Here is a 16,831-nt window from a genome sequence, read left to right on the forward strand (position 1 = left end):
GAGCAAGGGGAATTGGGGACAAGACATTAAGGATGATATTTCTGGAAGCTCATGTATCACGATTGTTTCATACAATAGACAGAGGACACTTTTCTATGAAGGCTTTTCAACATGTTTTCTCACAAAGGGGATTTTCTTTTTGCAATCTATATGACCACTGGCAATTTCAATCTTGGCCATTCCCGCCAGCGTTTTCATTTTCGAGATACGAGACGAGACATTTCACGAGAAGTCCCGTCTCGTATCGTGTCTCGTCTCGTTTTCGAGACGGGACAAGTAGTCTGTCTCGTCTCGTGTCTCGTCTAAAAGGGTTCTGTCTCGTCTCGTTTACGAGACGAGACACGAGAAATGTCTCGTCTCGTGTAAACACTAGTTCCATGGAAATCCACATTAAAAAAACCCGAAGTGGTAATTGATGGGTCCATCACTTCTGGTTGCAACAAAAAGTATAAAATCAGAGTTGTAACATATTCTTCGTACTAAATCCATACAAAAAAAACTGCTTGTTGCTATAGATATGCCACATTGACTTGATCCCTAGTCTTCCGTTGCAAGTGCTGCTATCGGCTGAAGGAATTCCACTCGCTTTCTCTCGCTTAGCAACAGCTGAACCATTATTGGCTCAACGCGTGGGTGTGTGAGGGTGTGAGCGTTAGTTCACATTTTTGCCACGGCTCAAGACATTTTGGCAGCACAATAACTATATCAGTTTTATCCACTTGGATCAGCGTTATAAGCAATACTGGTTGATTTTCACCACTTCCGGTTTGAACTGATAAAAATCGAGATAAAACTCATTCTTGGGAGGCTTGATGTCAAAAACACTTTTTTTATATCCCTCACCATTCGAAACCGGAAGTACTAGTAAATTCCAACCACTTCCGGTCTTAGTGGTATTACGGGTATGTTTTCTGGAGAGACTGAATCGATAGCTGAAAACTGCTTATCGCTATCTTTTATGTTTCTGTTCTATAGCGATCAACTTTAAAACAGAAACTGTTGACTTTTATCACTTCCTGTTTGAAAAAGGTTAGCCTAGGGTATAGAACTTTTTTTGGGGAGGGGGACGCTTAATCGATGGTTGCGGAAAACCGCTTCACAATATTTGTAGTCAAGTAATTATTGTATTCTGAAGAGTAAAAAACAAAAAAATTCTGGAATCAAAGAAACAGGTCATTCGATAGGCAAGAAAGAGAGTAGTTCGGGCTATGAAGTAGGTTTTCTCGTTCCAATGAATTGTTCGTTGAACTCTTTGAGTAATGTTCAACGAAAAAAAAAAGTTTAGTAAAATTATTGCAACTGTTGGTAATAACTGTTCTGGAAACAGAATACAACATACAGTAGTTACAGTATATTTCATGGTACAAACTTACCCTTTACAATTTACACATAAACCAAATCTTCAGTTAGTAACATGTTCCGGGATCCAAAAAGAGATTTTTATGCAGAAGTATACGTGAAACAAGTATGCATATTTGTTTACATTTTTTATATTGTTTTGTATCGTTTACATTGTTGTATCCAGTATGTACACAGTGCCCTCCGTAACTTCCCGGACTAGAGCCATTGGAAGAAAACTAAGAAGGTTGGTATCATTTTTTTTTTTTTTAAGTTTGTTTATTCAAACAGGCTCCATTTGAAGCAAGACACTGCTGAGGACGTATTATCAAATTTTTCATGGCATTGGAAAACTTTTTTGCGGGAATTCTGTTAAGCTGGTCGGTCACAGCTTTTTGAATCCCCTTTGACGGTATCGAAATTTTTATTCTTTAGCTGCAACTTCATGTTGAGGAACGGGAAAAAAAAATTGTGCGGACACAAGTCTGGAGAGCAAGGGAGATGGTGCAAAGTTACAATTTCTTTTGAGCCAGAAACTGCATAACAAATGCTGCACACGCTTTCCTTTTTCTCAAGTTTTCGGTTAAAATTCATAAAACCATAGTTTTCCGATATTGAGTTTGTCTGCTATTAACCGAGACTTCACTTTCTGATTTTCTTTGACTGTTTTGGCGACGGCGGTGATGTTGTTATTGGTTCGGGTTATTGTGGATCGACCACTGCCTCGTCGTCCTTCACGGACTCTCCACCCTCTCGAAACCGTTTGTGGTACTCAAAAACGGTTGTTTGGCTTAATGCTGCATCACCATAAGCTTTCTTAATCATTTCTAGCGTGTTTTGTTGCAGACATATCGGTTTTACATCAAAATTTAATCGCTACACGTGGTTGGTCCTTCTCGTTCATTTCACACTTCGACACAGACTAACATTAGTGGTTTGAATCACACGTTTTGTCGTAAACTACTGCAACTATACTATCACCAATTTGCACTCCTGTTAAGTACGCTTAGTATTACGTAATCAATCGCAGACCCGCAAATATCAGTCCGGCAACTTATGGATCACACTGTGTATATTGTTCCACCTATGCTTCTACATATTTTAAGGTCATGTTTCACGTAGTTTCTTCATACCATTAAAATACGAGAAGGAAAAAGTTGTACAGTAAAAAAAGGAACAAATTCTCTAAATAATGAACTATCGTGTTGAAGAAACATTATGCCCAAATTGACCGTTTATGGCTTTAATTTTGTAAACAAGACTCATATTAAGCTCTAATATAATCTGAAGCTGACAAGAAACCATTATAAAAGTAACCTCGTCCTTTACACAGTAGTTCAGTATGAGCTATCGCCATTATTATGTGGTCATTTGTAAATTTTAGGACATTGTCAAACAACTATTTTACACATTTACAATTCGTTTCTGCGTTTATAATCATGGGACACGTCAAGACTTCAGGTACATTTAGAATTATCTTAAAGCAGTTCCTATTACCCATTGTTACAAGGCATTCTAGTCAATTTTTGTTCACTGATAGAACGCTGGAGGACACTTTTTTTTTGGACATGTTAAACACTGACTTAGTCATTTCTGAATAATGTCCTAATTATTTTTTCAGTGTAATTTATATGAAAATACTGAACAGACCAATTTTAAGATTGTTTTATTGTTCATTATTATTGTACACTAGCAGGATACCCGTTCTTCGCACGGAGTGTGTGTTTCATTTTGGACATAAAGTACTAATGGGAACTGAATTTGGATTAAAACGGCATCGGAAGTGTCACTGTTCTTCTTAGCGACCCTGAAAACTGGATTCGACACTAATATCGGTTATTTTCGATCATTTTTAAATATATTCCCTTCTTCCCCTCCTGTAAGTTGCTCCGTGAAAGTGAAATTATAAAAACCATCCCAGGTCCAAACCCCATCAATTGTTAAAAAGTTGATCGAGATCGGTGGGGTAGTTCAAGAGTTATTAAGTCACAAGCATAACCACTTTCATTTTTATTTATATATATATATTAACAAAAATCTGGGCGGAGAACTGAGTGAAAACTTTTGCAAATCATTGAAGAACACTCGACCATAATCAGGTTCATGTCTGGTGGTGCTCAGGGAGTGCTCTGCGACCATTTTTAGTACCTCTGAAACTGTCAGTTGTTTGTTTATGTAAAATATGTTCAAAAATAAGTAATCAAGAGATTGTTACAACTTATTTCATTGCAAGCAGAAAGAAGTTGTGGGATCGAATAGAGAATCTAATTTAAAATCTTACTAGTTAACAAGGGCGCCCATCAGGGGGGGCAAGGTGGGGCGCTCGCCCACCCCCCTAGAGAAAATTGTGCTTCGGAAGATCGAAAACCCAATATATATTTTAAAATAGTTACCGCAAAATTTGAGACTACATTTGAAATGTTCTCCCCTTGGAAACCACAACATGGGCGCCCTTGCTAGTTAATATTTCCAGTTCATAGTTTCTCTGAGAGATGGGGTTTCATTTCTTTGTTTTTAGCTACCCCGCTCTATTGTCATGGGGTTTCTATCATTAAGTTGACAACGATTCTTTGAATCACTGAGGGAGAGAGAGATTTAGTCATTTGGTGTTTTCAGTTCAAATGCTTTCTCGGAAACAGTATTTCATTTATTGTGCTAATCCGGCTACCTCCGTAGCTTCTTTTCTCCTTTCCTGTTTATTTTCACGAAAGTTCCAGATGGTTTCGTCTTCTGAAATCAGGCATGCTACACATTCACTTGATAAAATCACGCATTCATTTCATGTACAATTTTCATCAGGAAGCTGTTAAAATCTCATCCACTGCAAAAAAAAAATATAGAAACTAATTTTCGACACAGTAGGACACTTTACACATTACCGACACTCTTTCAACACCTCCAGATGACACACATTTACCCGTTGTAGATATTGTGTTTTCCAAGTTGTCCCAGATGTATGTATAAAATATGTAAAATGTATGTCATCACTTTGTTTCCGAACTGTTTGCCGAGAAGTATTATTTTAAATATGTCATACCCCAAACTGTTTTTAGAGAATGAACGCTTTTGGACACGCGAGGCACACTTTATAAACAATATTTCATCAATTTTCTCCTCAACATCTGTACTAAAAGTGTTTCATTGGTGTTTTATTTTATTATTATTATTATTATTATTATTATTATTATTATTATTATTATTATTATTATTATTATTACAGTGTTGTTCTAATTGTTCAATTCACTTCAAATGCTTCTGTTTCTACGTAGATCATTAAGAAGAATCTTATTTATAAAATTAGCTTTTAAATGTTAAGAAACTATTAATGTAAGGAGGATTCCTCCCGCCCCCTCCCTCCCCCAAATCTCTCATCTCCTGTTGTAGTGCTCTGACCCATAAAATCTTCAGAAGCATTACACTCCAAGAAATAAATCAGTGTTAGAATATTTTTTTTTTTTTTTTTTTTTTTTTTTTAGAAACTACTGTAGGTCATTGATTAACAGTCCAAATATGTCCTGATGTGTTCTACCAGTGAACAAAGTCTAGAATTCTTCTAACATTGGTTAATAGAAACTGCTATGAGCACGTTCAAAGTGTACCTGAACTTACGATATGTTCAGTGAGTATATGGGCGAAAACGACTTGCAAATGATAATATGTAAAATGTCCTTACACGGTTTTAAAGTTATGTCCGCATAGTCAATTGACACATCTGAAGTTCAGGTACCTTTCCAACACACTTGGAGCAGTTCTATTAACCACTGTTAGAAGGCATTCCAGACCTTTTTTGTTCACTGATAGAGCACTTCAGGACATTTTTTCGACATGTCAAAACAATGACCAAAAATATGTCTACTGTTTTATTTCTTGCAGAACAGATTGTATGGTAGATGTGATATTAATAAAACTGGTTTGTATATAATTTAATACAAACTTATTATTTGCTCAGCAAAACAATATATTTTTACATCAAAAACTAAATACTTGTGACAGTTTCGCCAACTAACTTTTTGGCTTCATCAGATACTATGATATACAGGAGTAATGTACAATTTTGTATACAAACAACCACTGAGACCTGTCACCAGTATTTAGTTTTTTAAAGTAAATATATTGTTTTGCTCAGCAAATAATAAGTTTGTATTTAATAAAACTCAAATAACTCTGCTTTATCTTGCTCTATACTTAAAAGTAATTTTAGCACTTGCACTTAAGAGTGTTATTAGTGTTGTTAGTTATTATAATAGGCCTAATTATTGCTCAATTTTACAGAGAGAACTTCATCGAAGTCTTTTCCAAGCTGGAGCCTTTGCTGTGGGTTCATTGTTGTTGGTACACATGTTGCCAGAGGAAAATGCAATGTTCACCATGGGTTTAATTGTCACAGCAACTATGTTTGTATTAATGGCTGCACCGTTATTCTCATTAGTAAGTAATGAACGATATTTCTTTATTACTACTATAAGTTGCAATATAGGTAGTACACTAACTTCAAAAGTAGTTTTTATTTGAACAGTAAGTCATAAAGAATTAGATTTTGTAAGACTCAATTTCATTGCTTCTCATATCAAGACCGTCCATAGGGGTAGGGTAAGTACGACTGAAGTGGATAGCGAAGTCTAGACCAAAGGACTGATAAAAATCAATTCTTGAAAGCGTACAGTTTAACGTACACGCTCACACGTACATCCCTACATTACATCTAAGACAGTAAGATAGAAAAATCGAACGTGATGACAAAAAGGATAGCCGAAGATCATGGTGCATGGAAAGCTTTTCAGTAACATTCTCCTTTGCAATTTCATACTATGCTAACATAATTCTAACATTAACACATTTTTCTTTTTCTTCGACTTTTCAAGACCAACACAATCTTGTTTAGATCTCCCATCAACAATATTCTCTCTTCACCTAGTCTAAGCCCTTCCCTAGATCCTTCAATAACGTATAGTGATTATTCTTCACAACCCAATAGTATCTTTTGTTCCCTTTTGCCTCATAAAATTCCATTATAGGCTTGAAACAATTCTTTCTTCCTCTTTACCCATATTCTTAATAAATTATATTTGTATGTTATCTATCTCAGTTGCCTTTTCATGTCACATCGTGAATATAGGTTTTTCGAACTCGTCTCAAAGTTAGTAAACTTTTTGCTTGCTTTCCTTACCTTTTCTTCACATCTAGGCTGTTTTACTAGTATTAATATTTATCTTCCATTTCTTATTTGTACCACTGGAGAGCAGACGAAAATCCTTATGCAGTGGGTAGCAGTAAATAAACGAGTGGTAAAATTTGCTTATTCGAAAAAGAAGTTCGATCAATTTATTCAAATAAAGTGATAAGTTCCAAATCACATAATATTCGATTCACGAATAATTTCGCGAGTAACGTACACTTTTTGAAATAATTATTTGAGCAACGAACAATCGCCCAAAGAATTATTCAGAAAGCTAATAATTGTGCAAACATTAAATTACCGTTGAAATAATTAATCGAATGAAGAATTGATGTTCAAATGATTGGTGAAGTAACCTATTATTGTTCAATAATCAACCAAATAATGAATTATTGTTGAAATAATTAATCAAATTAAGAATTATCGTTCAAATAATTTATGAAATAACAAATTATTGTACAAGTAATTAGATAACGATTCACTGTTCAAATTATTTATTAAATAACTATATTCAAATAATTAATCAAGCCGAAATATATCGTTCAAATAAATAATGTGATAATGAACGCTGTAATTGTTCAAATAGTGAATCTAATATCGATATTATTGTTAAACTAATTAATAAGTAATTATTGTTTAAATAATTGGATTAACAAATTCAGTAATAAATAATTCAACTAATTTTAACAGTATTAAGTACAGAGTGCAAATGATGCAGAAGGTAACGAATGCAATTTTGCCCTTGCCGTGCACTCCTTGCTTGAAAATATTTCTTAAATCAGGGAGTAGCCATTAAATAACTGGTTTAGAGGTTACTATTATATGCAATTTAATTTAATTCGCTACGTATTTCACGCTATTGTAACTAAATGAAGTGTTGATGATATAATAAATTAAATACCAATGAGTAGCTGTTTAATCTACTCTAACTGTATAGTTATTACTCATTTAGTTCCATAATGATTTTTTTTTCTATCCATAGGGTGACGTTATTAGAACGAAAAGCACAGAGAGTTTACCTTTACCAATGATAATCACTGGAACAATAATTTCAGTTCAATGGCTCTTATATGGAATAATCATCAAAGATGCTTTTATAAAGGTAAGTAATTACAATTAATTTGCTTTCCCATGGTATCTTTTCTATTTTATATTATTTCATATGCAAATTCATTTTGTTAGTACTTTAAAAACATTACTTTTGAGTCTAGTCTAAGGGAGTTGGCGATAAGAAAGGTCTCCGTTAATCCAAATATACTTTATATCTTTTTTTAACGACAATAGTACTTGTACGAAGTAATTCACAAGAGTCCAGTTGCGTGCGTAATAAATTGAGGGTAGACTATCTTGAGACCAAACTGACATTTTGAGTCCAGTGCTTTTAAATTAACTTGCCACAATTTGATTCTTAATATAGAAGAAAACTAGTGCAATAGATTTACATCTTATTTCTGAGTAAACTGCTTAATTCGTGCGGAAAGAAAAATTAGTTATTTTGACTCCACACTCCTATAGACTTTTCCTTTTTTTTAAAAATCATAAGAAGAGTAATCGTATTCGATCGATAAATAATATCTGGTCTCGACCCAAGTTGTCATGATAATAGACCTTCATGAAGATAGTAAGCAAGTGGAATGTTGTGTCAGTGTTTGATTCTTGAGTTATGGGGTATCGAATTTGAGCTCTGTAATTGTCAAGTGCAGTATATGCTTACAATAAAGATTTACTAAAATCGGTGAAGGACGACCTTTTCGCAGTAGGGGAAACTTATATAGTTTCTTGTGTTAAAGATTAAATTTCAAATAAAGAGCACCTACAATACATCATTTGGAAGAGAAATACGCAGTAAATACTGTAATCCAGTGAGTTCATAAAGTGGAAGAGGAACTTTCTAAAAGTGTTTCTTACTAAGAACCTTTAATGTTATTTCCTCAGTTTTTCTGTCTTTAATAGGTCAGTCTTGTTTCAAAATCTTGCCCAACCATCTTGCTTTTAAAATACCATATTCTGACAATCGTATGAATGAAATCCTAACACTATAGCTCTAAATTAAGATATCAGTTGGTCAAAGAATATCAAAATTGGTTTGATTTAGTTCCAACTGTAGGTAGGAATATAGGACTTCTAAAAGAGAGCATGATGGACATTTTTTTTCTATATAAGACTTTATCTAAAGGGATATTGACCATGATTATAGGCTTTGTCTCACTAAGCAGCATCAAGCCCGCAACCAGAGGGGGGCTAGGGGTGCCTAGCCTCCCATAACTTTTCGTGGCCCCTCCAGACCTCAACACAAAAAACACAATTTAGATGTGTGTAAGAGAATTTATAATGACTTGCCCTCCCTAACATTCATGCCCTCCTCCAAACCTCTGTGGCTGGTTGCGGGCCTGAGCAGCATCTGTTACGAAAATGTTTTTCTATTACTTCAATCTGTCTTATCCTCTGATGATAAATGCAAAGGGCTAAAGAAAGCTGTTAAATCTAAAAATTATATTGAATCAATTTATTAAAAATTGATACAATGAAAGGAATCATAGTTACTTTGAGAAAACCTCCATGTTGTTGTTTCTGCAGTACAAAACATGTTCAGACCTGTATGAATTATTATAATGCAATCCTATGCATAAGAAGCGGCCATTCTAACAGTGAAACAACATTCTTTCACACGAAATCTACGAAACAATGAACCCAAGAGATTAATGCAAGTTCATTCCTTCATTTCCTATAATTCAAGTAACAGATCTCATGATTTCGTACGTTCCAGTGGCGTCGACAGTGGGTTTTAATGGGAGGTTAGCCTCCGAAAAAATATTTGAACTTCATCGATAGGGAGCAAGATGGTTATTATTCAACATGAAATGGGGAGCCTATATGGTATTACGGAAAGTATTTAATCTGTTATCAGAATAAACTAGGATTTCTGTTGTGATTTACTTAACAAAGTTTCAAACTTACAATAGTTTGTGTAATAATTCTTAACATCTTGTTCTTTAAATAAATTCGCGGCAGCTAGTTTATTCACTGTACATACAATTAGTATAAACTTTTAGAACTAACATTGGTCCGCATCTACCGTTACAAATTGCATTTCAGTGCGAACATGTAACTAAAATGATGCATTGCCGACAATTCCTGACAGTTGTTGTTAACTGGAATAAAGTCAGTTGTAGGGAAATTACTCGTTAAAGTAGGTGGAATCCCAGACTCATACACTTAGGTTTCTCATACAGATTAATGTGAATATAAACTAGTGTGGTTTGCCGTACTTGTCAGTGATCAGATGTTGTCATTTCACCACCATCTTGAAGCGTATGCATAGGATGGTGACACTTCCTTCTCCTAAGAAAAGAACTGCCGACTTCACAGCTTAAGGCATTTTTACATGGGTTGAGAAACATTCAGATATTCCATTTCACTTGGTCTTTTGGCCTGTAGAATCTCCCAGATTTAAATTCTATTGAAAATATGGATAATACTCGCAATCAATAATAAGTGTCTCCATACTTTTTTTTAAAGAGCTACGGGTTATACTGAAGACCGAATAGATTCAAATCAATGTGCATACCAGGAATACTCGTAGAGTCAGTTCCAAACAGATTCAGGTGGTTATTCAGACTACAGGCAGAGTCACCCGGTATTAGTATACAGCAAAAAATTAGGTGTTGAAATAACACAAATTGACTACCACTTTGGAGCGTTACTTACTGTATATGTTAATTTAACACCAAGGACATCGCCTTCCAAGAACATGAGAAATAGTTACTAGCTGTGAGAATTTTCAGTGTTTTTTATTGTTTGGTATGAGAAAAGCTTTACACAGCATATTTAGCATTTATACCAAGTAACGAATAGCGTTCTATGTTTTCTGTAATCGGTCACAATAATAGTTTTGTAAATCTGTGAATTGTCTGACAACAGTTACATAAGTAGCAGTGCTGCAAGTTATTTCCCTATCTGTTATTCTTATGTCTTAGTATGTAAGAACATAAGATGGCAGAACTGCTATTCATATAACTGTTGTCAGACAATTCACAATTTTACAAAACTTATTGTGACCGATTACAGAAAACATAGAACGTTGTTTGGTATAAATGTCAAATATACTGCGTAAAACTTTGTTTATACCAAATAATAAAAAATAACAATGGAAATCCCCACAGTCAGTTAACTAGTTATTCTGATATGCTCGGATTCCGAGTTTTCTACGAAAATTATCTTACCGAACCAAGACAGATCCAAGCATTTGTCCCAAAGGATCTTGCCTTTCTCCTCTCCTTTATTCTGTCTACACGGCAGATCTCACCACCATCCCCTAACACCATAGTTGCCACCTTCGCAGACGACACAGCCATCTTCGCCGCCTACAATAACCATTGTCACGCAACTGTGTACCTGAGGCGATCTCTCTTCCTACTCGAAAAATGGATAACCTCCTGGAAGATAAAAATCAACACCAATAAGACGGTCTTAGTGGACTTTACGAGGAACACAAAAGACCGTTCTTTGCAAGTCCATTTACACGGTATAAGACTCCAACAACAAGACGAATCCAAATACTTAGGGATGATGCTGGCCCGTCGCCTTCTCTAGCTGCCATCTCACAGATATCGACAAAAGAGCAACACGGCGCTTCAGAGTCTTGCTTCAAGTCCTATTCAGTTCCCATTTCAGCCATGATACCACACGACACACCTACCAAATGTATACGACCACTGTTAATGTACGTTCATGCACCTTGGCAGCACGCACCACTTGCACACCTGCGACAATTACAATGTCCCAGAGCAAGGCAGCGCGGTCTATAACAGGCCACTCGATCGACCTATCGATCGTCAGATCCATGAAGACCTAGAACTCTCACTGCTCAAGGACTTACGAACACAACAAACAGACAACTTCTGGAGAGACGTCCAACAGTCACCTCATCTCCACCCCACCAAATTGGGATACTTGGCTCTCACCGGAGGGCCTACAGAATGCCACATCCAGACGACAACCGCTGAACCGACCATGAAATAGCCTCAAAGGAGCTGCAACAGTTGCACCTCTCAAAAACAAATACGTTTCTACTCACTAACACAGCCTCCTAACAAATGGAAGACATGGGCTCAAGCCCGAAGCTTCTCCAAACACCCACCATGATGTTGCCAGACTGTTGCCACTTGGTGTTAAATTAACACATAAGTAACACACTAAAGTAGTAGTCAGTTTGTGTTGTTTCTACAGTACATTTTTTGCTGTGTAAGTTCTATGAGGGTGACTTTTTTGGTATTTATCGTGTAGCTTAGAAAACATTTCTTTAATAATATTCAATAATAATAAAAGTACACATACAAAACAAAAAGATTCTATCACTTAACCTAGAATGCTTCAAGTAATAGCTCCTCCTCCGAAGTTGAATTCCTGACTAGAAATCGGAGGTAGTATTATGCGTCGTGATTTCGTGTTCTTACAAGCAAAGGGTACGATATCAGCACTCGAGTTGCGCAATAAGAGTTATGTATCCTTAAAGAGCATGAAATAGTTAATTACCAAGGTATTAGCTGCAGTCCTTCAATAAGGAAAAAGTTATGGGACTTCAAAGGTAACATGGGGGTCTATGGCAAACACAAGATAGAAAGCGTTTATCCCATCTCTTCTGTGTATTTGGGAAAGTGAGATAGCGATTCAAACGACATATTCAAGCCACACAGTTGAAAAGGTCACACGATCCAAACAAAGCAGTTTGTACAATGTGCAGTCTTTCAACAACGAACAAAGACAACGAACTTTCTAACAAATTTGTTCCTAAGAATGTCATATTCACGGAAAGACTTATCCCAGCTGGATGCACAATACTGGTGCAGCCCCTGGATGTGTACTTTTTTTTTCTTTACGAGAACTTTGTCAAATTCGTCACTGACACAATCCCAGGACAAGAACATCTGGCACCGTGACAAGTTCTTGAATCTCCAATCGTTTACGCTGTATCCGTTCTGTGCTCCCCTGTTCCGCAACATGATTTGATTTGCTTTCTACAAAGCAGGATACCTGGATATCGAACTAGAAGCATTCCAGACACCCATTCAGTACTGCTTCTACTCCCTTACGGCTGAATTGTTATCACTCCTAGTCGATGGCCACTGTAAGATGTGCACATACTGCACAAACTGACTTTGGATCATTCGATCCTTTCTACTCTCCACATCAATTGTATGGCTTTAATATACCTTCCCAAATATAGCAGAGACGGAATGAACGCTTTCTTTCTTGTTTGCCATGCACCTCAATTTACCTTTTTCTCTATTGGCGGACTGCAGCTAATAACTTGGTAATTAACTATTTGATGCTCTTTAAGGATATATAACTATTATTGCGCAACTCGAGTCCTGATATCGTACCCTTTGCTTGCCAGTGAATTCTATCGTCTCTAATTAGCTTACGTTTAGTAGCCACTACATTTTATTTTATTTTATATAATATACAACACAACAAGCTTAATACCCAATTATAGTGTTGTGTACATACAATAAATATTACATACATAAAATTCTTAATTATTTCTACAGAAAATTTCTTGTTTCACATATGATCGAAACCTGTTTTCTGATAAACTAAATACATCCACTTTATCAAGCTTATTTACAATGTCATTATATAACGTACACAGCCCCCTCATATGGGATTTAAATAATATATTGCTTCTGCTTTCGCACAATAAAATGTCCCTGTATTCCCTACTCTGGTTTTGCAAGTGGGAATCCGCAGTGATATTTTCGAGATTAACTCCATACAATGTCTTATTTAATAACTTGTATAAGAATAACAATTCCAACATCCATCTTCTTTTTTCTAATGTTTGAAAATTAAAGTTGTTTACCAGACCATTGTAGGAAAAATATTTGGAATAAAAACTAGTTTTTTAAAGCATTTTCAAGAATTTCATTTGAATGCTTTCTATTTCTTGAAAGTATTTTTTGTTATTGGGGGTCCATATAGTAGAACGGTATTCTAATTTTGATGTAACATATGTAAAATAAAGTGTTGCTAACGCTGTTTCACTGAAAAGTCTTGCCCTATACTGTACATTAAACCTAAGTTTCTATATGTGCTGTTTATCATATTTACGTGTGCATTGAAATTTAGTTCAGGATCAAGAATAACGCCTAAATCTTTAACAATACTTGGCCTAGACAATTTGGTTTCTTTCGGTGTATAGTCAAATGTGATGGGATTTTTTTCTTGTAAAAGAAAGGGATTTACACTTGGATACATTTATTATTAATTTGTTGTCATCGCATTATGTTTGAACTCGCTGTAGGTCTTGTTGTAGTTCTATGCAGTCTTCAGTTGTATTAATTCTAGAATATAATTTCAGATCATCAGCGAATAGGAGAATCTCAGTTTTCAATAAAAAGCGGAATATTATTAATAAATAGGAAAATAGCAGAGGACCCAGATAAGATCCTTGAGGAACCCCAGACAGAGTAGCAAACTTTTCAGTGATATGTCCCTTGTATAGAACAGATTGTTTCCGATTACATAAATACGACACAATATATTCTATTGCCGACTTTGTAAAGTTTAGGCTTGCTAATTTCGTCACTAGAACATCATGATCCACGACATCGAATGCCTTACTCAAGTCGATATAAATAACGTCTACCTGGCCACCTTTGTCTAACTCCGTTGCTATAAAATTTGTTACAACTGCTAGGTTTGTTGCAGTAGATCTATTGCGTAAGAAACCATGTTGATGTATTGATATAGCTGGTTTTACGTGATTCAGAATTCGTATATATAAAATACTCTCAGGAATTTTGGCAAAAGGAGAAAATATAGCTATAGGCCTGAAGTTTTGTATTTCGCTTTTATTTCCAGACTTTGGTACTTGACACACTAAACTTCCTTTCTATTTGTCCGTAAAAGTGTCTGTTCTTATTTACATATTGAATATAGTATGGAGTGGATACCTGAATATATCAATACAGTCTTTGACAACATACGGAGGAATGCTATCAGGATGCTTTTAGTTTAAGTGCCTTTATAGCCAATTCAATTTCTTGAAGTTGAATTGGCTATATATAATCTTGACATAACTGCAAGAAAGAAAAATTCGTTGGGCTAAGCCCATATACCTAACTTTGAATCCATTTTAAATCTGGTAAAAAGTTAAAGGTATACAAAAAAAAATTTCATAGTGCTTTGTTCATATTATTTATAAAATAATAGCTATATTATTATTTCATACGTATATCAGTGATAAGGTTTCGAATATTATTATCATTTATATCTTTTTTTCAGGTTCAAAACTTCGTTTGTTTACTACTGAGCGCGATTCAGCTGTCATTGTTTGCAATTTATCCTCGTAAACCGTCCATTGAGAAGAAGAAAGAATAATAAATATCCTACATCAACCAAAAAAATTTTCTGGAGTTCGTTTATAAACAATGTTAAGAGTTACCTAAGAAAGAAAGACATGTCACTTTTTTGTTATATTTTACTACCTTGCATTTTTATACAATGAAATTAACTACAATAAAGTAATATTATAATTGTAACTAAAGTGTATTTTATTGAAGGGAATATGGACGGCTTAACTTTGACAAGGATAAAAAACATCCAAAGCACACTAGCGGATCCAAAAGGGTCTTTTGGAGAGGATACATTGCCTCCCGAGAGATGAACTTAGTTCGAAATATAGAGTTTTATACTAAAATCGAATGAAATAGTGCAAATATAATATACATTTTCAACACATAATAACAAATTATAACGATTTGATGTATATTTGTTGGTTGCTTTTATACAGGATGTTTCAAAACAACACTGACAACGTTTGGGAAGTGATTCCTGACACCAAGATAAGACGAACAGTACCTGAGTGCACAAATGCTTCCTTTCGGAGTTATAGGCTGCCGAAAACATGAAAAAATGAACTTTTAAGTTCATAGCTCCAAAACAATGGGACCTACCGTAGTCGGGTCAAGACTTCACTTAGGAACTAGTATGTACCCTATTCAAATATCCATGAGTCAGAATTCTACGATACTTCTGCAACAATTTTTAGAAAGATAGTTGGTGAATACTATAAATTATATGCCCGTAGTCAAACACCCTCTATAAAAATTGTTGCGTGAGTACTTTAGGATTCTGAAACATGTATTTTTGGATAGCGCACATATTAGTTCCTAAGTGAAGTCTTGACCCGACTGCGATAGGTCCCATAGTTTTGAAGCTATGGACTTCAAAGTTCATTTTTTCATGTTTTCGGCAGACTATAACTTCGAAAGGAAGTATTTGTGCATCCAGGTTGATATGCAGTTTTCGTCTTACCTTAGTGTCAGGAATCACCTTGTAATGCTAAGTCGCTGACGCTGAATGACGCTAAATTTCTGAGATTAAAAAAAGAGCCTTTGGGAGTGGCGGTCGCCTCCACTACCCGCTCTTTAGATCCACCAGTGCCATAGCAGTCAATGATAATATCAGCATTGTACTTTTTCAATGTTTCACGTTTGATCATGTTAAAACAACAAATCGAGAGTACTGTCTCACCACATGTAGTCAAAATTTCGATACAATATTAGCCATATTATGACACTTATGAGCGACTACGCTACGTTAATACGATATTTAATACGTTAAAAATGCGTAGAGAATGTAAACGTAGATTATGTACCGAAGTAGGTGGTATATGAAAACAATATGACATCTAATATTTGAACTTCAAGCGATGTTTTATCTAGACATGTTCGAGGAAGGTTTTAAATTTCCCTTTCTTTTTTCAAGATATAGGTGTCGCATGTAGATAATGAATGTGGTCTTACCCCCCCCCTCCCCCGGAAATCGAGGAGATTGGATAAAACCTGCTTCAATTATTCCAGATTCGCAGTCACAACTCTACAATAAATAGATGGAGTTGGACGAACACAAAAGAACAGGGTAAATTTACAAAAGAACTTCGGTAAATTAAATTGTTTTTTTAAAATATCACCTTTTCTGTTTCTCCGGATGTCAAAGACTGCAAATTTTGTTATTAACGTTATTTCTATAGGAGGATGGCGAAACTTGATATGCATTTTTATATGACAGTGCGTCTCAACGTTATCAATTCAATATATAGGCTATGAGGATTGTGAAACATGTTGCTTTTTGTAATTTGTTACACTGACAAGGAAACCGATTCAAGTGTGACACGAAATTGTGGACAAGTTTATGTGCAAACGAAGTGTTTTTGTGAACAATGAACTCGATTAGAGAGAAAAACTCTCGATCTCAACCGTTCTGGAGATATATAGTGGTAAAGGGAAAGATGATGCTCTGATATTTTGTGGA

At 35.3% G+C, this 16,831-nt stretch overlaps 1 protein-coding gene across 2 annotated transcripts in view; it reads left to right on the forward strand.

Annotated features, from left to right (window-relative positions):
* Positions 1 to 15,062, forward strand: part of LOC145671008 (sugar transporter SWEET1-like) — a 109,125-nt gene extending 94,063 nt beyond the window's left edge. For both annotated transcript variants that reach the window (XM_081739646.1, XM_081739647.1), the window contains exons 5-7: positions 5,611 to 5,766; positions 7,497 to 7,616; positions 14,801 to 15,062. In XM_081739646.1, coding sequence (XP_081595772.1) covers positions 5,611 to 5,766; positions 7,497 to 7,616; positions 14,801 to 14,896 — 372 coding nt within the window. In that variant the 3' untranslated portion in view covers positions 14,897 to 15,062. The remainder of the gene's footprint in view (positions 1 to 5,610; positions 5,767 to 7,496; positions 7,617 to 14,800) is intronic.
* The last annotated feature ends 1,769 nt before the right edge of the window (positions 15,063 to 16,831 follow it).

The sequence above is a fragment of the Thermobia domestica genome, chromosome 15 (genome assembly GCF_964235325.1).
Source record: "Thermobia domestica chromosome 15, izTheDome1.hap1.1, whole genome shotgun sequence".
Taxonomy (NCBI): Eukaryota; Metazoa; Arthropoda; class Insecta; order Zygentoma; family Lepismatidae; genus Thermobia; species Thermobia domestica.